Source organism: Trichomycterus rosablanca, chromosome 18 (genome assembly GCF_030014385.1).
Source record: "Trichomycterus rosablanca isolate fTriRos1 chromosome 18, fTriRos1.hap1, whole genome shotgun sequence".
NCBI classification, from domain to species: domain Eukaryota; kingdom Metazoa; phylum Chordata; class Actinopteri; order Siluriformes; family Trichomycteridae; genus Trichomycterus; species Trichomycterus rosablanca.
Window position 1 is genome coordinate 11,293,858 of NC_086005.1, and position 17,307 is coordinate 11,311,164.

Here is a 17,307-nt window from a genome sequence, read left to right on the forward strand (position 1 = left end):
CTTACAACCTGTCCGGGTCGTTTCCTATAGAGCTACTAGGAATTCTTGCCTTTTACCCAATGAATCAGACCCACCATGACCCTGACCAGGATAAAGCGGTGGTAAAACAGACAATGAGTGAATGAATGGTTTTGCAGTCTGTTCTTATATCCAGATTGAATGTCTTCACAACCTAAAACATCTTGAAATGTAAAATTTTCTATCACACCCCTTACCCAAAACAAACAGTACAAGTATAAAAGATTTATTAACCAGTTATTGGATACAGTTTGAACATTTTAAAATCATGTTTTTTTTAACCATTCTATGTACAATATACAGTATTTACAGTGCTTTGCTACATATTTTAAACTTCATGTTTCAACTCCGAAATTCCTTGTGACTTGCTTGCCTAGCTAATTGGACATTATCAGTGAGTGACCAATTAAGGGAAAATCTGCTGTGATGGCCACTTGGCTTGCCATACGGTCAGAACTTGAAGACTAAGTGATTATAATTGACAGCACTTGCATTTTGTTAAATAGTATAAATTTAATGAATAGTATAATTAAGTGAACACTTGTGAATTTTACTGTCATCCTATTATTTTTGTCATTGATTTGAGCCAGACATGACACATAATAAATTGACAGTCAGTAAAAGTCCATCCATGTGGCCCAAGTGGTCCTTAAATGGTTTAATGAGTATAAAAAGTATTTAAATCTCAACTCAGTTGAACAGCTTGGATTGTTGATCAACGGGTAAAACTGTGCTGTCTGCTACCAACATCAAAACATTAATTACACAAGGATCTTTTTAAAGAATGTTCTTTAAACCTCTTAGTACATCTACAAAGACTTTTTGATTATGTTTGAGCACCTCATGGTTACAAAGATGCAAAGTTAGCTTTTCCTTTAATTTGTCACCTGTCTGTATCTACACCACATGAATAATCTGAAACTATATGCATACTATGAGGATCTGACACATCATAAAAAATATTCAGTTTTCTATGTATCATGGCACGTGACTGTACAGCACGACAGCGACCTGGATATGTGATACAGGCCAGGTACTTATTAGGCTGCTGAAAAAGGTGTGCTTAGACCTCAGTCGGTGATGGGCGGGAAGTATCACATAGGTGGTTCTCAGCATCCTCTTTGCTGTTTTCAGAGCAGTCAGAAGCTACGTAGCAACCTGAATCTCTGGGACAGTCAATCAGATCGGCTTTTACAGTTTCACTGGGAGATTTGGGCTCGTCTTTGGCCTCGCCATCCATTTGACTGGAAACTGTAAAAGAAAAATAGCATGTAACCAGGAGATGACATGGGCTTGCCTACTTTGCTCACTTGACTTTGATTCGCCAAGATCATAATCAAAGTTAATCATTTGTGTGTGTAATCTAATAGACATGCATTCCCTGATGGGCTGAGGGGGAGTATTTGCATAATTAATAAAACATGCATAGTAGATAAGGAAAACAACAATGTAGTTGCTCTCGCCAGACTCAAGATATTTCAAAATTATAACTAGTTAGTTAAAGAAACACAGCACAAGTATGAGGCAACATTTCTAAATCATTGTTAATTGAGTAAAGCAGATGTCTGAAAGACAGATCTGTTTTATATACTGTACATATTCTACTTTCCAATAGACATATTCTGGCTGCATCAAAAACCACATACTAAGTGATCTGTAAAATAAGTACCCTACATCATCTGTAGTGGGTTTAGTAATTTGTAAACCTGGGCACCAGGGGGCGCAGCTTAGTAACTGACTGAAAATAATATGGTGCTCCTGGGCTTTTGATGTCAAGTGGCTTGTGAGTTGTCTTAACTTTGATATAGTATCTATGCACCCCTCTGCACATGTGTATTTGTGATAGACTCAGAGTCACTGCTTGTGCTGGCCAGGATCCAGTAAGAAGAAAGGACTGGATAGATTGATGCTGCTGTGTGACTCCTAGGTCTATTACTGCATGTGAACACAGAGGGAAGTGATAGGTATGCTATACCATCTTCTAGTGCTGGCATTACCAGTATCTGTGGACAGAGAGCTAAGATTAAGATCAATATTAAGATTTTGAACTAAAAGCAGGCAAAGCGGCATGTATTATGCAGCTTGAGATGCCAATGACTGGATGATGTATGCCAATGACTTGAGATGCTTTTTTTGTGCAAATTGCACATTACATTAGTAGCAGACCTTTAGTTGTATTAACCTACACAATCAAACGACCTTGTGTGATTGATAGATGTTTTAGATTTCTAAAAGTAAATTTGCATCCAAACTATTATGTTTTTCTTTTTTTGCTCCCTAAGATAGTACAAACTACCAAAAATCACAAGTGTATAGGTGTTAATTGCTAATTTGACTGCTGAGTCAAATAATCTATTTTTAATCTATTGTCTAGTACTATTTCATTTCCGTTGAAGAATATAATTTAAAAGTTGGTCAAAATTTTCAGTTTAAAAATACTCGTAGAATGTAGAATTAGAATTTTCTGATTACAAAACGTTTTGTTTATTTAACACACACATTTTTTTTTTCTCTCTGGTCTCTGTTCAATATAAACACACTTCTTTAAAATATGAAATTATTAACCATCTTTGAGATTAACAGAATGGGCAAATCGAATACTTTTATAACCAATGTAACTGATGATGTGATACCAGGTGGTAGCTAGGCAACTTAGAGTTTGTTTTGAAGAAATTTGGTAGTTTTGAAGTATATTTGTGTTCCGGCTGTTTTAGGTGCTAAACCACAAAAAAACTCACCAGTGCGTTGGTTTCCTGTCAGTAAGTGAGCTGTTTCATCAGTGCCTTTATGTCCTCACTGACTCTGCTCTGTTTTCATTTTGTTTTTGATCTCTTATCTTTAGTTGGGTGCTAAAACCCTTGCATAGATGTGATATGAAGGGGGAATTTCTGGCACTTGAACTTAACACCATGTAGCTTCATTTGTGAAACACTGCATTTACTGTATGAAGGTTGTTGTTTGTTTATTTTTTGTTTATTTTATTTATACATGTTATGCGCAGTATCTCTTGCACTCCATTTCTTTAAGTTTACTCTTCTTTGTGAGAGAAACATTGGGACCTTGTCAACATGTGGGCTGGTGGACCGAGTAGCTGGATAGCTGGCCGTGGTTGCGGTTACACCTAGCGCTCTCTCCCATTAGCTGTAAATAGGTATACAAGAGAATGCCGATGCAGGGAAGACTCGATTCCTTGACTCCTTTCCCTTTGTTTGATTGAACAGTGGCCTGGGCACCTGTTTAGCCTAGACTAAAGAGCTGTCAACTTTAGAGCGCTACAATCAGATATCAAATTTATTAGTAGTATTATTATTCCCTCATTCACTTTTCCCTGTTGTGCCTTTTTTGTATTAATTATAAATTTTTGTATAGTAACCCTTCCTACATCCTGAATCAGTCTGGTGGCGAGTCCCTGTCTGTTGTTCTCACCACCCTGTTACAGTGCAGTGATTTAAATGATGTTTCTGCTGAATTTATTCAGCTAAGTTGGATTGGACTTGGTTTGGGGCTCTAGTTTAAACTTCAAACCACTGTTATTAAGAATGTTTTACACAAGAAAATCTTAGTTACAGTTGTGCAGGTTGTGCAGCTGGGTGCCCCCTAGCAGGCACAATTGGTGATGCCTGCAGCAGACAAAATCGGCCACTAGTCTGCTGTGTGGGAAAAGACAGGACTAAAAAAGGTTGTGGGGTCTTTAATGCTTTGTAAGGACACTGGTTAGTAGCCCGAGGTGCCTGTACAGAAATGGATGAAATGGATCTGCGTGCGACTCTCCATGCACAAACCTGGTCTCATGCGCAAATCCACTGAAATATGGGCAAATATGAAGTCAGTGGACTACATGCACGTTGGAAGGAGTGTGTCTCAGGCAAACATTCCCTCCTTGGATGCTATCGGGGTCCTCAGCACCAGAAGATTAACTGGCTAAGCTAAACATTGGGAGAAAAGGGAGAAAATGCATAAATAAAATAGCAAAACTGTAAGTAATTATTGACTCACTTTCAGCATCCTGCAAACACTCAGTAGCTGCCAGCAGTTTTTGTCTTTGCTCTGGATCTGTTACATTCAGCTCGATCAGGTCCTTCTCCTTCAAATCCTTCAGATCTTCTACAGTCTGATAACCATTCAGCAGCAATGAGGAGGTAAACTCCTGCAGTAGAAACAGTAGGACAGATCACATGATACACTAATTCTTCTTTTTTCTACATTTTCTACAGTTTTGTTTTATATCATTATGGTTTTATTACATAAATCATGCTGGTATAATTAATACCCAAACCCTAATGAGGTGGAAATATTTACAAATGTGATATTTGACTGCCATTCACTGATGAGCTAACACAAAATTAATCAAAGTTTATCATCCCAAACACCTAAAAAAGCATTTTCTGTTTCTTTTTGAACAAGTAACCAGTCTTTTACTGTACCTTAAAGTGCAGTTTGACTGTATATTACAAACTCAATTTCCAGAAAAGTTGGGACTTTTCGTAAAATGCAATAAAATCAGGAATCTGTGATTTGTTAATGATGTTGATTTTTGATTTACATGGCACTTTCCAAAGACTTTAGAATAACCCATTAAAAATAAATCTGTCAAACATTTGCACAAATTGTTGCTAAAAGTAATAATCAGCACCTCCAAGTTGAGTCTCTCGAGGAACTCTTGGAGCGTTTTGGGCCGAGGCCTCCTGCTTCTCCTGTGATTACTTGTCCTGTAAACAGGTGCAGGCTCTTCTGCCAGAACTTCCACATAGATGAACTTAAAGTTGCCCACTTTGCCATTCAGCATTCCAGTCCAAATGCCCATGGGTGGCTTGCTGATGATGTCGATCATGTCTCCAGCCTGAAACGACAGCAAATTTAGCATCATGAAGAGAATGGCATGATGGAAACACATTAAGAACCTGTGTTTAGTTCCAATTATTTTATATTAGGGATGTAACGATGCACCATAAGACAGTTGATTATCGATGACTGACTGGCACGATTCAAATCGGTAATTCATGAAAAATGAATCGATATTCACTTTAAACAGCAGAGGGCACTGGAAAAAAAAACATGTAAATACCAAGTTTGGAAGGAGCACAGAGAAGCCATAGTTTATTTATGTGAGGTTTCAGGGGTTTTTTTACACAAAAAGTGCAGTGTGCAAATACTGCAATGTGCAGTATTGTTTTGCATAGTTTGTACCTACCTCAGAAATAAAAGGTAATTCATTATTTAGATAAATAAAAGATAAGCACAAATACAGGATTTTATTTTATTTTTTTAAGAGAAATAATAAACAGAAACTTTGTCATAATTTGTCTTCAATTTCATTTTGTTTAAAAAATCGGGGAACAATTGTATCGTGAACCCAGTATCGTGAATCGTATTGCATTGTGGGTAGAGTGTATCGTTACATCCCTATTTTATATATAAGTAAAAAGATGGTTTCCAGCTTGATACTGTTAGTAAAAAAAGATAAGTTTTGATACAAAGATTACAGAGATTATTTTATAATGAAAGTAACGTTAACTTTTCAAGTTCTTAGTAGCAGGTATACTCTTGAGCACTGATATTATGGCATTAATAGAGAAATTGGGCTGTAAGTATATATTTAAAATCTATTTCTAGAACTGTAAAAGTTGTTTTTAGTGATTTAAGCCAGTTACCTTGAGTTTAAGGGACTCTGTGTCATAAGGGCTAGGGATGAAATCAGTATGAACTTTGGCTCTGCCGCAGAACTGTCCTGTGTACGGGATTTCCTCCTCCAGCCTCATACTGTCTCTGTTAGAAGAACCCTCAGAGCCACTGGTAACACCACCTAATACACAACAAAACAAAAAGATGGGGATATTGGAAAAGCACTGTGATTTATTAAGATTTGGACAACTAGCAGTTACCAGTTTCAGCATAACTTAGTCAGCTAAGATCAAAATTTAACAATTTGCATACAGTGAATCGAATAAATACTTGTTAACTTGTTAACTTTAAATACTTGTTAACTTTATATTACAATTATTATGTGGTTTACCACTAAGTAGCCTGTTGTTGGGCTGCTTTAAAACACAAATCTAGCAACCTTAGTGTTAAGCCACATCATTCTTAATGGCATGCTGGTACCAGTTTTACCTTGCACAGTGATTAGCAGAGGACTATAAAGTAAACCTAAAAATCAAATGTGATTCATATAAAAGTTTTAAGGTGACCAAGTGACTGTAGGACAATTGACTGGCTTAAAAGGATGTAAGAGCGGAGCTTACTGGAGAAGCTCTGGCCACTGTGGAGGCTGTACAGACTTTCCACTGAGTTACTGGACTTGGCTGTGCAGGTCTGTGCAGAACTTGCTCTATCTTCGCTCTGGTGAGCCTCTGCTGCAGTGTTACGGTCTCTTTCCACGTCCTCTCCCTGTTCAAAACAACACAAGTAACAAGGTAATACTGCAAATGAATCACGTTATATATTTCATTTATTCATTGTCTGTTTTATCACCGAGGATCAACACCACAGAGGATAGTCAGGGTCATGGTGGGTCAGATTCATTTGGTGAAAGGCAGGAAACACCCACACACATTCACACTTTGGGTCATTTCTAGTAGCTTCAATTGGCCTGGCTGCACGGCTTTGGATTAATGGGAGAAAACCAAAGCACGCAAACACACGGAGAACATTTAGACTCCATACCTGGCCGCCCAGACAGGGAATCAAACCCAGACCTCTCTTGCTGTGAAGTGACAGTGCTACCCACTGTACCACCATGCAGCCCCATAGGTTCTTCTGATGAACTTGCAGCAATGTATGTTTAGCAGTTATTTAAAGTTCATCTTAAGGAGAACCTTGGAGCAGCCAATGGCGTTGCATGGTTATCTCCTGAGAGCAGGATCATGGTTCATAGAAGGACATGACCTGGGTCTGTCAGGCAGCACATTTAATCCACAAGAGCTGCATACAATGTATATCTCAATGTATATACATATACACTGATCATCCATAACATTAAAACCACCTCCTTGTTTGTACACTCACTGTTCATTTTATCAGCTCCACTTACCATATAGAAGCACTTTGTAGTTCTACAATGACTGACTGTAGTCCATCTGTTTCTCTACATACTTTTTTTTAACCTGCTTTCACCCTGTTCTTCACTGGTCAGGACCCCCACAGGATCACCACAGAGTAGGTATTATTTAGGTGGTGGATCATTCTCTGCACTGCAGTGACACTGACATGGTGGTGGTGTGTTAGTGTGTGTTGTGCTGGTATGAGTGGATCAGGCACAGCAGCGCTGCTGGAGTTTTTAAATACTGTGTCCACTCACTGTCCACTCTATAAGACACTCCTATCTAGTTGGTCCACCTTGTAGATGTAAAGTCAGAGACGATCACACATCTATTGCTGCTGTTTGAGTTGGTCATCTTCTAGACCTTCATCAGTGGTCACAGGACGCTGCTCACGGGGCGCTGTTGGCTGGATATTTTTGGTTGGTGGACTATTCTTAATCCAGCAGTGACAGTGAGGTATTTAAAAAATCCAGCAGCACTGCTGTGTCTTATCCTGTCATACCAGCACAACACACACTAACACATCACCACCATGTCAGTGTCACTGCAGTGCTGAGAATGATCCACCACCCAAATAATACCTACTCTGTAGTGGTCCTGGGAGAGTCCTGACCATTGAAGAACAGCATGAAAGGGAGCTAACAAAACATGCAGAGAAACAGATGGACTACTGTCAGTAATTGTAGAACTACAAAGTGCTTCTATATGGTAAGTGGAGCTGCTAAAATGGACAGTGAGTGTAGAGCAAGGAGGGGGTTTTAATGTTATGGCTGATTTTTATTTTAATTTTTTTTTAATTTTTTAATTTTTTCTGTTTGTAATAGATTACCATGTTTCTGTTGCACATCCTGATTGTAACAGATATATTTAGACCTGTTTTTTTTTCACAGCAGTGGTTGGAAAGTTGTGATATTTGCTAGTGATAGGTTAACTCACAAAAAAAAGCAAACGCTGCAAAAAGAAAGGCATCGTTTTCATCTTCAGCTCTCACCATTTCCTCTGACAGAGTTTTAGCATATTTTCTCCCCATCTTTCTACGCATGGTCATAGAGATAGCTTTCATTTTCTTCCCAATTCCTCCTTTATGATGATCTCCCTCTGCCAGCTCGACATCTGGGCTCTGCATGAAAAAACAAAGCACAATAAGAACGCTGTTTAAAGATTATGAGGTGAGAAGTTACGACAAACCACAATACTGCCAGTGAGGGCAGGTGCTATTATGTATGTACAAAGGTGAAGTCGTAGGTTTACATACACCGACAGGGTCATGTATTTTAAAATAATTGGAATTACAATGAATTGTTTGTAATTACAATTAATTTTGTTTTTCTCCAACTTTATGATTGGAAGAAACACTTTGTCTTTGGGTTCTTTCAAAAGTTGCATTTTTCTTAAATCTACTGGGTCAAAAATATACATACAGCAACTTAGATCATTGATGTATTAAGTTGTATAAATTTGTGTTATGACCTAATTTCTTGTTAGTAAATATGACTGAGGACAGACAGTGACTGCTCAGTAACCACATACAAATCATATAAAAGTTTGGACCCCCCTGGTTGATTTTCTTAGTAAAAATAAGTTACCACATACCAAGAACAAAATTCTGCTCATTTTAATGCACTTTTAATGTATTTGTTCCATTTGACCTATTTACAATAATATACTGTGGCATATACACGTTATAAAATTTTATATTTTTACATAATGTTCATTTATATGACTACAAGTACTGTATTTGTACAAGTATTTTGTGAATATCTTTTCAGAAGTATGTTTTATGGTGGTGGTGTGTTAGTGTGTGTTGTGCTGGTATGAGTGAATAAGACACAGCAATGCTGATTAAGTTTTTAAACACCTCGCTGTCACTGCTGGACTGAGAATAGTCCACCAACCAAAAATATCCAGCCAACAGCGCCTCGTGGGCAGCGTCGTGTGACCACTGATGAAGGTCTAGAAGATGACCAACTCAAACGGCAAACGGAGTGTCTAATAGAGTGGACAGTGAGTGGACATGGTATTTAAAAACTCCAGCAGCACTGCTGTGTCTGACCCACTCATACCAGCACAACACACACTAACACACCACCACCATGTCATTGTCACTGCAGTGCTGAGAATGATCCACCACCTAAATAATACCTGCTCTGTGGTGGTCCTGACCATTGAAGAACAGGGCGAAAGCAGGTTAAAAAGATATGTAGAGAAACAGATGTAATTGTAGAACTACAAAGTGCTTCTATATGGTAAGTAGAGCTGATAAAATGAACAGTGAGTGTAGAAACAAGGAGGTGGATTTAATGTTATGGCTGATCAGTGTATTTAACTTTGTTTTAAGACCTAATTATTTTGTTAGTGAATATGACTGAGGACAGACAGTGACTGCACAGTAACCACATACAAATCATGCAGAAATTTGGACCCCCCTGGTTGATTTTCTTAGTAAAAATAATCTACCAAGAACAAAATTCTGCTCATTTTAATCCACTTTTAATATATTTGTTCTATTTGACCTATTTAAAATAATATAATGTGGCATATATACATGTTATGAAATTTAATATTTTTACATAATGTTCATTTATATGAACAGTACTGTATTTGTACAAGTATTTTGTGAATATCTTTTATAAAGGTTAAACACAGAAGTATGTTTTAAACATTCAGTCAAGGAAAAATAAAAGTTGCAGAAATAATTAACTGCATGACAATTGTAAAACTGTATGTAAACTTGAACAATGAAGGTTCAGATTGAAACTATTACCAGAGTGGTATCTTGATGATCTTCTGCCTTGGGCTGATGTCTGTCAAACATCCCAAAGCTGGAGGTGCGCTGTTAAGAGATTTTACATCAAACTGTTATATGATATTATAAAATAGAAAAATATCTAATGCTCTATACATCAGTATAAACTATAGTATACAACCATCACATGTTAATCAGTTAGCCGCCTTGTTTGCTGCAAACTGTTAAGTGCAGTGTGGGATCCAAAATAGTGTGGGCAGCATCTCGTAAAATTATTACATCTATTGGTTGTTCTGTGTGGTTGCAAAACAGGCAACAATTATAAGGCAAATTTACAGGACCAGGTGCACCATATGGGGTAACTATTATCTGATGACATTTTATAATAATTTAATAATGATCATTCTTTAATTGCTTTAAATTCACCAGGAGTAAACGTCAGCCCATGAAATACATTTTAACCTTCATCCTTTATAAAACTTTAATTTATCAGATCATTTATTTGTCTGTGACATATACTTGAGTACTCTAAATGTATTTAAAAACATCACCAAAGCCTTCTCTCAAGCTTACAAATATCAGTCAATTATATCAAAGTAATTGACTAAATTTAAGTCAAAACCCCTAATTACAATTTTAACCCCACTGCAGATAAAATTCAGTTATTTATTTTTTTACCTTTGGTCTACTTCGTGGTTTTTCCGAGGCATTTGAAGCTCTCCTCTGAAGCATGATATTGATGATACTTGACTTTTCCTTACAGATGAATGTTGTCTTGCATGACCAAACTTACTCTTACACTACACTGAGCCTTCACTTCCTCATGTGCACACAGGATGTGAAGAGCCTCATACGACTCTCAGATCTGGTCAAACGGCTTGATGCATGCCCCAGCTCAACGTGTTGAGCATCATTATTATGTAACTTTTTTGGTTAAGTCAGGCGTTACGTACAGGAAAAATATTAGTCAAGCTTGTACGTCTGTTGCACCATTTCAACTGCAAGATGTTTAGAGGACTACAGTTAGTACAGTGTTGTGAAAATAATGAGCAGAGGAGAAAATTGCTTATTAACATTATAAATATTTATGAAATAAATATTTATCTCAACATCTTTAGCTTCACTAAATATACCCTTAATATACCCTGCATACTGGTCAGGGTTGTTGTGGCTTGACTTGACTTGACATATAGTCACTCAGTCGCTCAAGTGAACACAGCTAATCTACATTCATACATAAATTTGGGAGGTAACAGCGCCCCGTGGGCAGCGTCCTGTGACCACTGATGAAGGTCTAGAAGATGACCAACTCAAACAGCAGCAATAGATGAGCGATCGTCTCTGACTTTACATCTACAAGGTGGACCAACTAGGTAGGAGTGTCTAATAGAGTGGATAGTGAGTAGACACGGTATTTAAAAACTCCAGCAGCGCTGCTGTGTCTGATCCACTCATACCAGCACAATACACACTAACACACCATCACCATGTCATTGTCACTGCCTCTGTGGGGGTCCTGACCATTGAAGAACAGGGTGAAAGCAGGCAAAAAAAGCATGCAGAGAAACAGATGGACTACAGTCAGTAATTGTAGAGCTATAAAGTGCTCCTATACGGTAAGTGGAGCTGATAAAATGGACAGTGTGTGTAGAAACAAGAAGGTGGTTTTAATGTTGGTTTAATGGCTGATCAGTGTAGATATTTTACCTAGATAATTTTTCAAAAAAGCTTAACTTTGCAAGTGTTTTAGTGAACAAATACGTTTCTGATCCAATCATTTAGTCACAAAACGTAAACAATTAGGGTTTAAGTTACTTATTTTTTGTTACTGCTAGAGACTATGTAGAATGATAATATTTGCATTTTATCGATCGCCTCTCAACACAAGTTTCCAGAACCAGCCACATTGCTATGAGAGGTGCAAATATTCCCCCAAACATTTAGACTTACCACATCCAGGTCGGTGACTGACCGTATGACCCTCATGGGTGGACACTCGTTCATGAGAAGGTCCAGGTCATGGATCAGCTCCTCATACCTGTGTCGATCTGTGCCACGGGGCAGTGTGAAGTTAACGTTATAATTCCAGATTTCAGGTGTGGGTCTATGACAGGTGTGGTATGATGATTCCCATAACAGAGAGGCATCGATCGATCTCCAGTGGTGGAAGGGTCCAGGTCGCCACAGGTCCTCCATGTCTCTTATGTCATTCTCTTTTTCTAGTTCTAGCACAACAGACTGCTGGGTAAACATCTGCTGCTCTTTCCAGGGTGTTTTGGACAGTCCTATGCAGGTCATGATTGGGAAATTTGTGAGCACCAGCTCCGTCTCATGGCCTAAATGGAACCATACGTAGGTATTAGATACAAAATGACATCCCAAACTTACATTTACATTGTCAGCATTTAGCAGACGCTTTTTGTCCAAAGTGACTTATAGTACTGTGACAGTATATTGTCTGAGCAATTGAGGGTTAAGGGCCTTGCTTAAGGGTCCAACAGTGACAACCTGGCAGTGGTGAGGCTTGAACCAGCGACCTGTTGATTACTAGTCCAGTACCTTAACCACTAGGATACAACTACGTACATAATTATAAACAATTCATAACAATATTCTACAACAACTATTAATTAATGTAAATAAAATAATTGAGTACAATTAAACGTAAAACAAACAACAACAAAAAAAAACTATAAATTAAATGCAAAACAATTAGTTACAGTTAAAAAATGACAAACACTTGTAAGGAACATGGTCAGTTGAATCAGAAAGTTGTTCTATACTTTGTAAACCCCATTTGATACCCATTATAGCTGAAAGTCCTCTTGGATACATACAAGTTTATCCCATTCTTTATGATTTTTTCAAGCTTTGTCAGATCAGATAGAGTGTCTGTGAGTTGCCATTTTCAGGTCTCTCCACAGATTCTCAATCGGGTTTAAGTCTGGGTTTTGGCTGTGAAACTCAAGGACATTCAGTGACCCGAAGCCACTATAGTATTGTTTTGCCTGTATGCTTTGGCCTGTCACCCAAATCTGAGATGTGTTCTCTTTTTATCAACAATGTTCCTGTATTTGGTTGCATTCCTCCATCCCTCAATTCTTACTAGAATTCCATTTTTATGTCATTTAGCAAGCTTCAAGCAGTCTGTCACATTCCTTTTACTTAACTGCCATAATGGCCTGATTTATGGTGTGCTGCAGAGATGGTTGCCCATCCAACAGGTTTTCCCATCTATTCACAGGATTTTTGAAGCTCTTTTACAGGGACTGCCTGATTCTTTGTTATGTCAACTGTACCGTAAGTGTAACTCATAACATATATTGCTAATAAATATATCTAATTTGCAAACATACCCCTGCCCTGCCCTGAGTTTCTGATTGAAAATGGTGTCTCACCATCGGTAACTGATGCATTCCTGCTCTGGTTACTTTTCTTCACCAGTTTGTGGACCTTCTTTAGTGTACCATATGCTTTGTCCTCTTCATCCTACAGGTCACAAATTGAGTCAATGTTGCAGCAGCACAGCCACTTAGAGTCCCTATGTGATTTTTACATTTAACCTGAAATTGCATAAACAAATAATTGAAATAATTTTCAATTATATCACATCAGGATTGGGGTGGGTCTGGTACCAACTGGAAACAGGGTGCCTGTTCATCGCATGCTGACAAAGGTTTACTCGCTTAAACCTGGGGGCAAATTGTAGTTAATATCTCAGCTTCTAAATGTATTTAAAGAAAACCCACTTAGCCATGAGGGAGAACATGAACAGGAATAGACTGAGCAAGGGTGAAGATAAACTTGTGCTAACAGGGGTCTTTTTCACACACAAAAAAAAAAACACTTTTCTACAGGCTTAGCTAATTCTTACTCATTTATATCCAGTTTTGGAGATTGAGGGTTAGCATGTGCTTACGTGACAAGCAAAGTTGTCACAACTTTGACACAACCTTGTTTAAAGCTGTACACATAATCTAGCCATAATCTATCTGTACACATCTAGACAGAGGCGGCAGTTACACTTTCTTGGACCCCAGTCATGGCCAGTAGTAAAAGCTTAATTTGTGGTATGCAGCAAATGCAAATGCAGGCTAATTGATATAGTCAAATGCTCTTGGGTGCATGACCATGCCTGCCATGTGTTAGAGAGATTAAACAGGTCACTCACATCTATTCTGCATTACTAGCAATAATAATAATGACCTGGGTGTTTGCTCTGCACCAGGACACACATGTCTTGTTTATCGAATGCACCTTTTCAGGCTTTAATTTAGCTCATGCAGTATGTTCTTTCATGCATCACTATATTCTACACCACATGTTTAAGTTCTGATCAAACTGAGACTCTCAATACATTATAAATTAGGTTGTAAAATAGCTCACCGTATTGTGGTGTTGGCTTTCACAGGTGTCTGTAAAATGAGGCTTCCAGGCCTCAAAATTCAAACCCTGCAAGATAAAACCATGGAGATATTTATAGATCCTGACCTTTGCTATATTTAGTTTATAGAGGCTTCTTGGGTGACTTAACACAGTACAAGCTTTTAAGACCTTATAAACTTTACTGCTAATCAAACAATTGCTAATAGATATTTTAATGATAATTTATTCCTCACACGGGGCACCGACAGTGCATACAGCTATTGATATATTTACAGCAGAAGCACCAATAATATAGAAACTTAATGATTAGGCAGGCAAATTAATTTTTAAATATGCTATTTTATTTATGTTTTTCTCCATGTTTTCTTAGCGTGATAGATTTACATCAATAACATGTACCATTTAACCACAAGCTTACAAGCTTTTACGACCTTCATAAACTACTGTTAATCAAGCTATTGCTGATAAACATTTTAATGATAATGTAAATATTATTCCTCACACGGGGCACCAACATTGCTTACAGTTATTATGATATGATATGATATGATATGATATATTTACAGCAAAAGCACCAATAATATTGAAACCTAATGATTGGCAAATAATTTTTATTTATGTTTCTCTCTATTGTTTTTTAGCATGATAGATCGAAATTGATACCAACATTCACCAACCAGTCAAACTTAATACCGCCCCTAATAGAATTGTGGGGAAGCAGTCATATTCAAGCGTATTCAGGCAAAACCCACCATACTTCTGGTAAGATTATGCTTCCCTTCAAAAATCCTTACCATCCTTTAGTGAGGTAAAAAAAAATAATAATTGAATTTTGGTGAAACATTTTGATTTCATCAAGAATCAAAAGTTGATTTTTGGGTTACTTTTTCCACCCCAAAGTAGAACAGATTTATTTTAAACTATTGCTAACAGAGGCAAGACTTTTGATAGAATAAACCACATTAGACAGGTAAAACTTTTAATCAGGAAATTGTTCCACCATGCTTTCATATCAAGCATCTGATTTATCTAATGTTTACCAGATTGTTACTGCTAACACCACTGACTATAGTGGTGCAGTAATGAAAGAAAGTGCTCACTGTGGCTTTGTAAACACTTTGTGGCTTTTCTCATCAATGTAAATGGGACACAAGTTCTTTTAAGGGTTTTTCCTCACATGAGCAATGCTAAAGAAATACAGATGCTGAAGAGATCTGCTGATGCTTTTTTTTCAGTGTACCTGAACATAGTGATCTCTCTCACTTTCCTCTTCAGCTGTGGGCTTCATCATGTATGGCTCTTCATCTCCATCTGTGTCTAATTATAATGAGCAGATCTTACACAATAGCTTCTGATTGCATGAATATATACAAGCCATACAAGTTATTTTTAACTATGAACCAGCAATATCAGGACATGAGGCAGAGATATTTCAGTCCCACTCTACATATAGGGGCTGTTGAGACCAGGCAGAATGGGGAAATGTGTTTCTCACAATATTTAAATGATCTTTATTTTGTTTAAATGAAAGTTTTCCACATTCTTAGCATAAATTAATTTGTGGTTATATGTCCGATGTTGAGTTGGCATGTGTTCAGTCCAAATTATAGTGAAAAAGGTAATAAAAGCACAATAAAATTAAAGCACTGCTGAAATCTAGCAATCCTAATTGGAAGTAGTTGGATAGCTTTTAAAAGACAGGAGGAAATATGTTCTATGTCTGTGTTTCCATATTTCTGAAAATTACAGATTAACCTATTAGAAAGTAATCATGGGATGAATTATGGGGGGTCTGACTCTTCTAATTAATAATTGGACTCCCTCTCCAAAAAAAGGTAAAATAAAAAAAACAGTTTGTGGTGGAAGTGGGTTGTTAATTAGCTTATGTTAAGTTGACCCCCCCAGTTGTTAGTGTAATTTGCACACTTAAAAACATCGTCATTTTCATTTTTACCACAGTTTTATCCTGGTCAGATGATCAGATGGTCAGACAGGACACCTAACAATCACAGGGTCTTGGCCACCCCTTCCTCATCATGACTGTATGTACACCTACAACTCCGGCCCGGCTTATAGCAACGCTGGTGATTTGAATCCTGGTTCACAGCTGTAGTGGACTATCCCAAGCGCCCATAATACTATATTAAGGTAAATAATATATTTGTTTTTAAATACACTATTTGTTCAAAAGTATCTGGACCCCAACCCATTGAGTTTAATGTCTAGGTGTGTAAAATCAAATATGTAAATGAACTTCTTTCTGAACCTGCAGCACATTTGTAATGCCTGTGATTCTAATGATCCATCTGCCCCTGAATTACCAAACACACACATTTATCCTTCACATATTCAGCACAGGCATTAGTGATGCTTTTCTGTCATCATAATGTGACTACAGAGCACACAGGCTTTCCAATCCATCATCAGATCATCCATAATTAAAGGGGTGATGCATGGTTTAGAATTTAATTCTTTTCCTTGTTAAAAATAACATGAAAAGTTCTAGAGAACATGGTCATTATAAGACCCTTTAAAAACATGTGCAGTTAGTCTTGTTAAGTTTAGTGCTTAATTCTACTTAATGCACCTTTAAACACATCAGGTAAACCAAGTACCTTCATTTTGATGGACACACATATCATCATTCCTCATAGAACATGGCCAGTAGATGTTATTGGATGCTGTTTTTACTTTTAAAAAGAAACAAAGACAACAACAGAAACCATAACATGAGTTAAAAATAAAAGTGAGTGAGTAACAGAGGCAACCATGTGTGGTAAAACATGTAAATAAGGATGTACAATTGAGGTCAAATGTTTACATACACTCTTGAGGGACATGTGTGTCCAGCTAGTCTTCAGGCAAATGTTTTATGATGGTATTTATAGCATATCTGGTTTTTGATGGTCCTGATCATTCTGACAATATTTCTTGTTGGTATAAAATGACAGTTTGGGGACTAGCTGTATGCTAGTTATAGAAAAAGAAGAGTTGCAGGTCAAGACTGCCATAAAGTGCATGTCCTTTACAAGAGTATGTAAACCTTTGAGGTCATTTAATACACTGAATACATGTTGTAGGGTGCCGTAATTGTTAATATAATTTAAGCGTGTAGAC

The 17,307-nt window shown here is 37.4% G+C and overlaps 1 protein-coding gene across 1 annotated transcript; it reads right to left on the minus strand.

Annotated features, from left to right (window-relative positions):
• Positions 1 to 255: 255 nt before the first annotated feature.
• samsn1b (SAM domain, SH3 domain and nuclear localisation signals 1b) lies at positions 256 to 10,554 on the minus strand. The gene is made up of 8 exons (XM_063014571.1): positions 10,483 to 10,554; positions 9,823 to 9,891; positions 8,050 to 8,178; positions 6,261 to 6,405; positions 5,670 to 5,821; positions 4,652 to 4,858; positions 4,015 to 4,165; positions 256 to 1,269 (listed from the first exon to the last, which is right to left on the minus strand). The coding sequence occupies exons 1-8, from the start codon at positions 10,534 to 10,536 to the stop codon at positions 1,082 to 1,084; spliced, it is 1,095 nt and encodes a 364-aa protein (XP_062870641.1). The 5' UTR covers positions 10,537 to 10,554; the 3' UTR covers positions 256 to 1,081.
• Between the last annotated feature and the right edge of the window lie 6,753 nt (positions 10,555 to 17,307).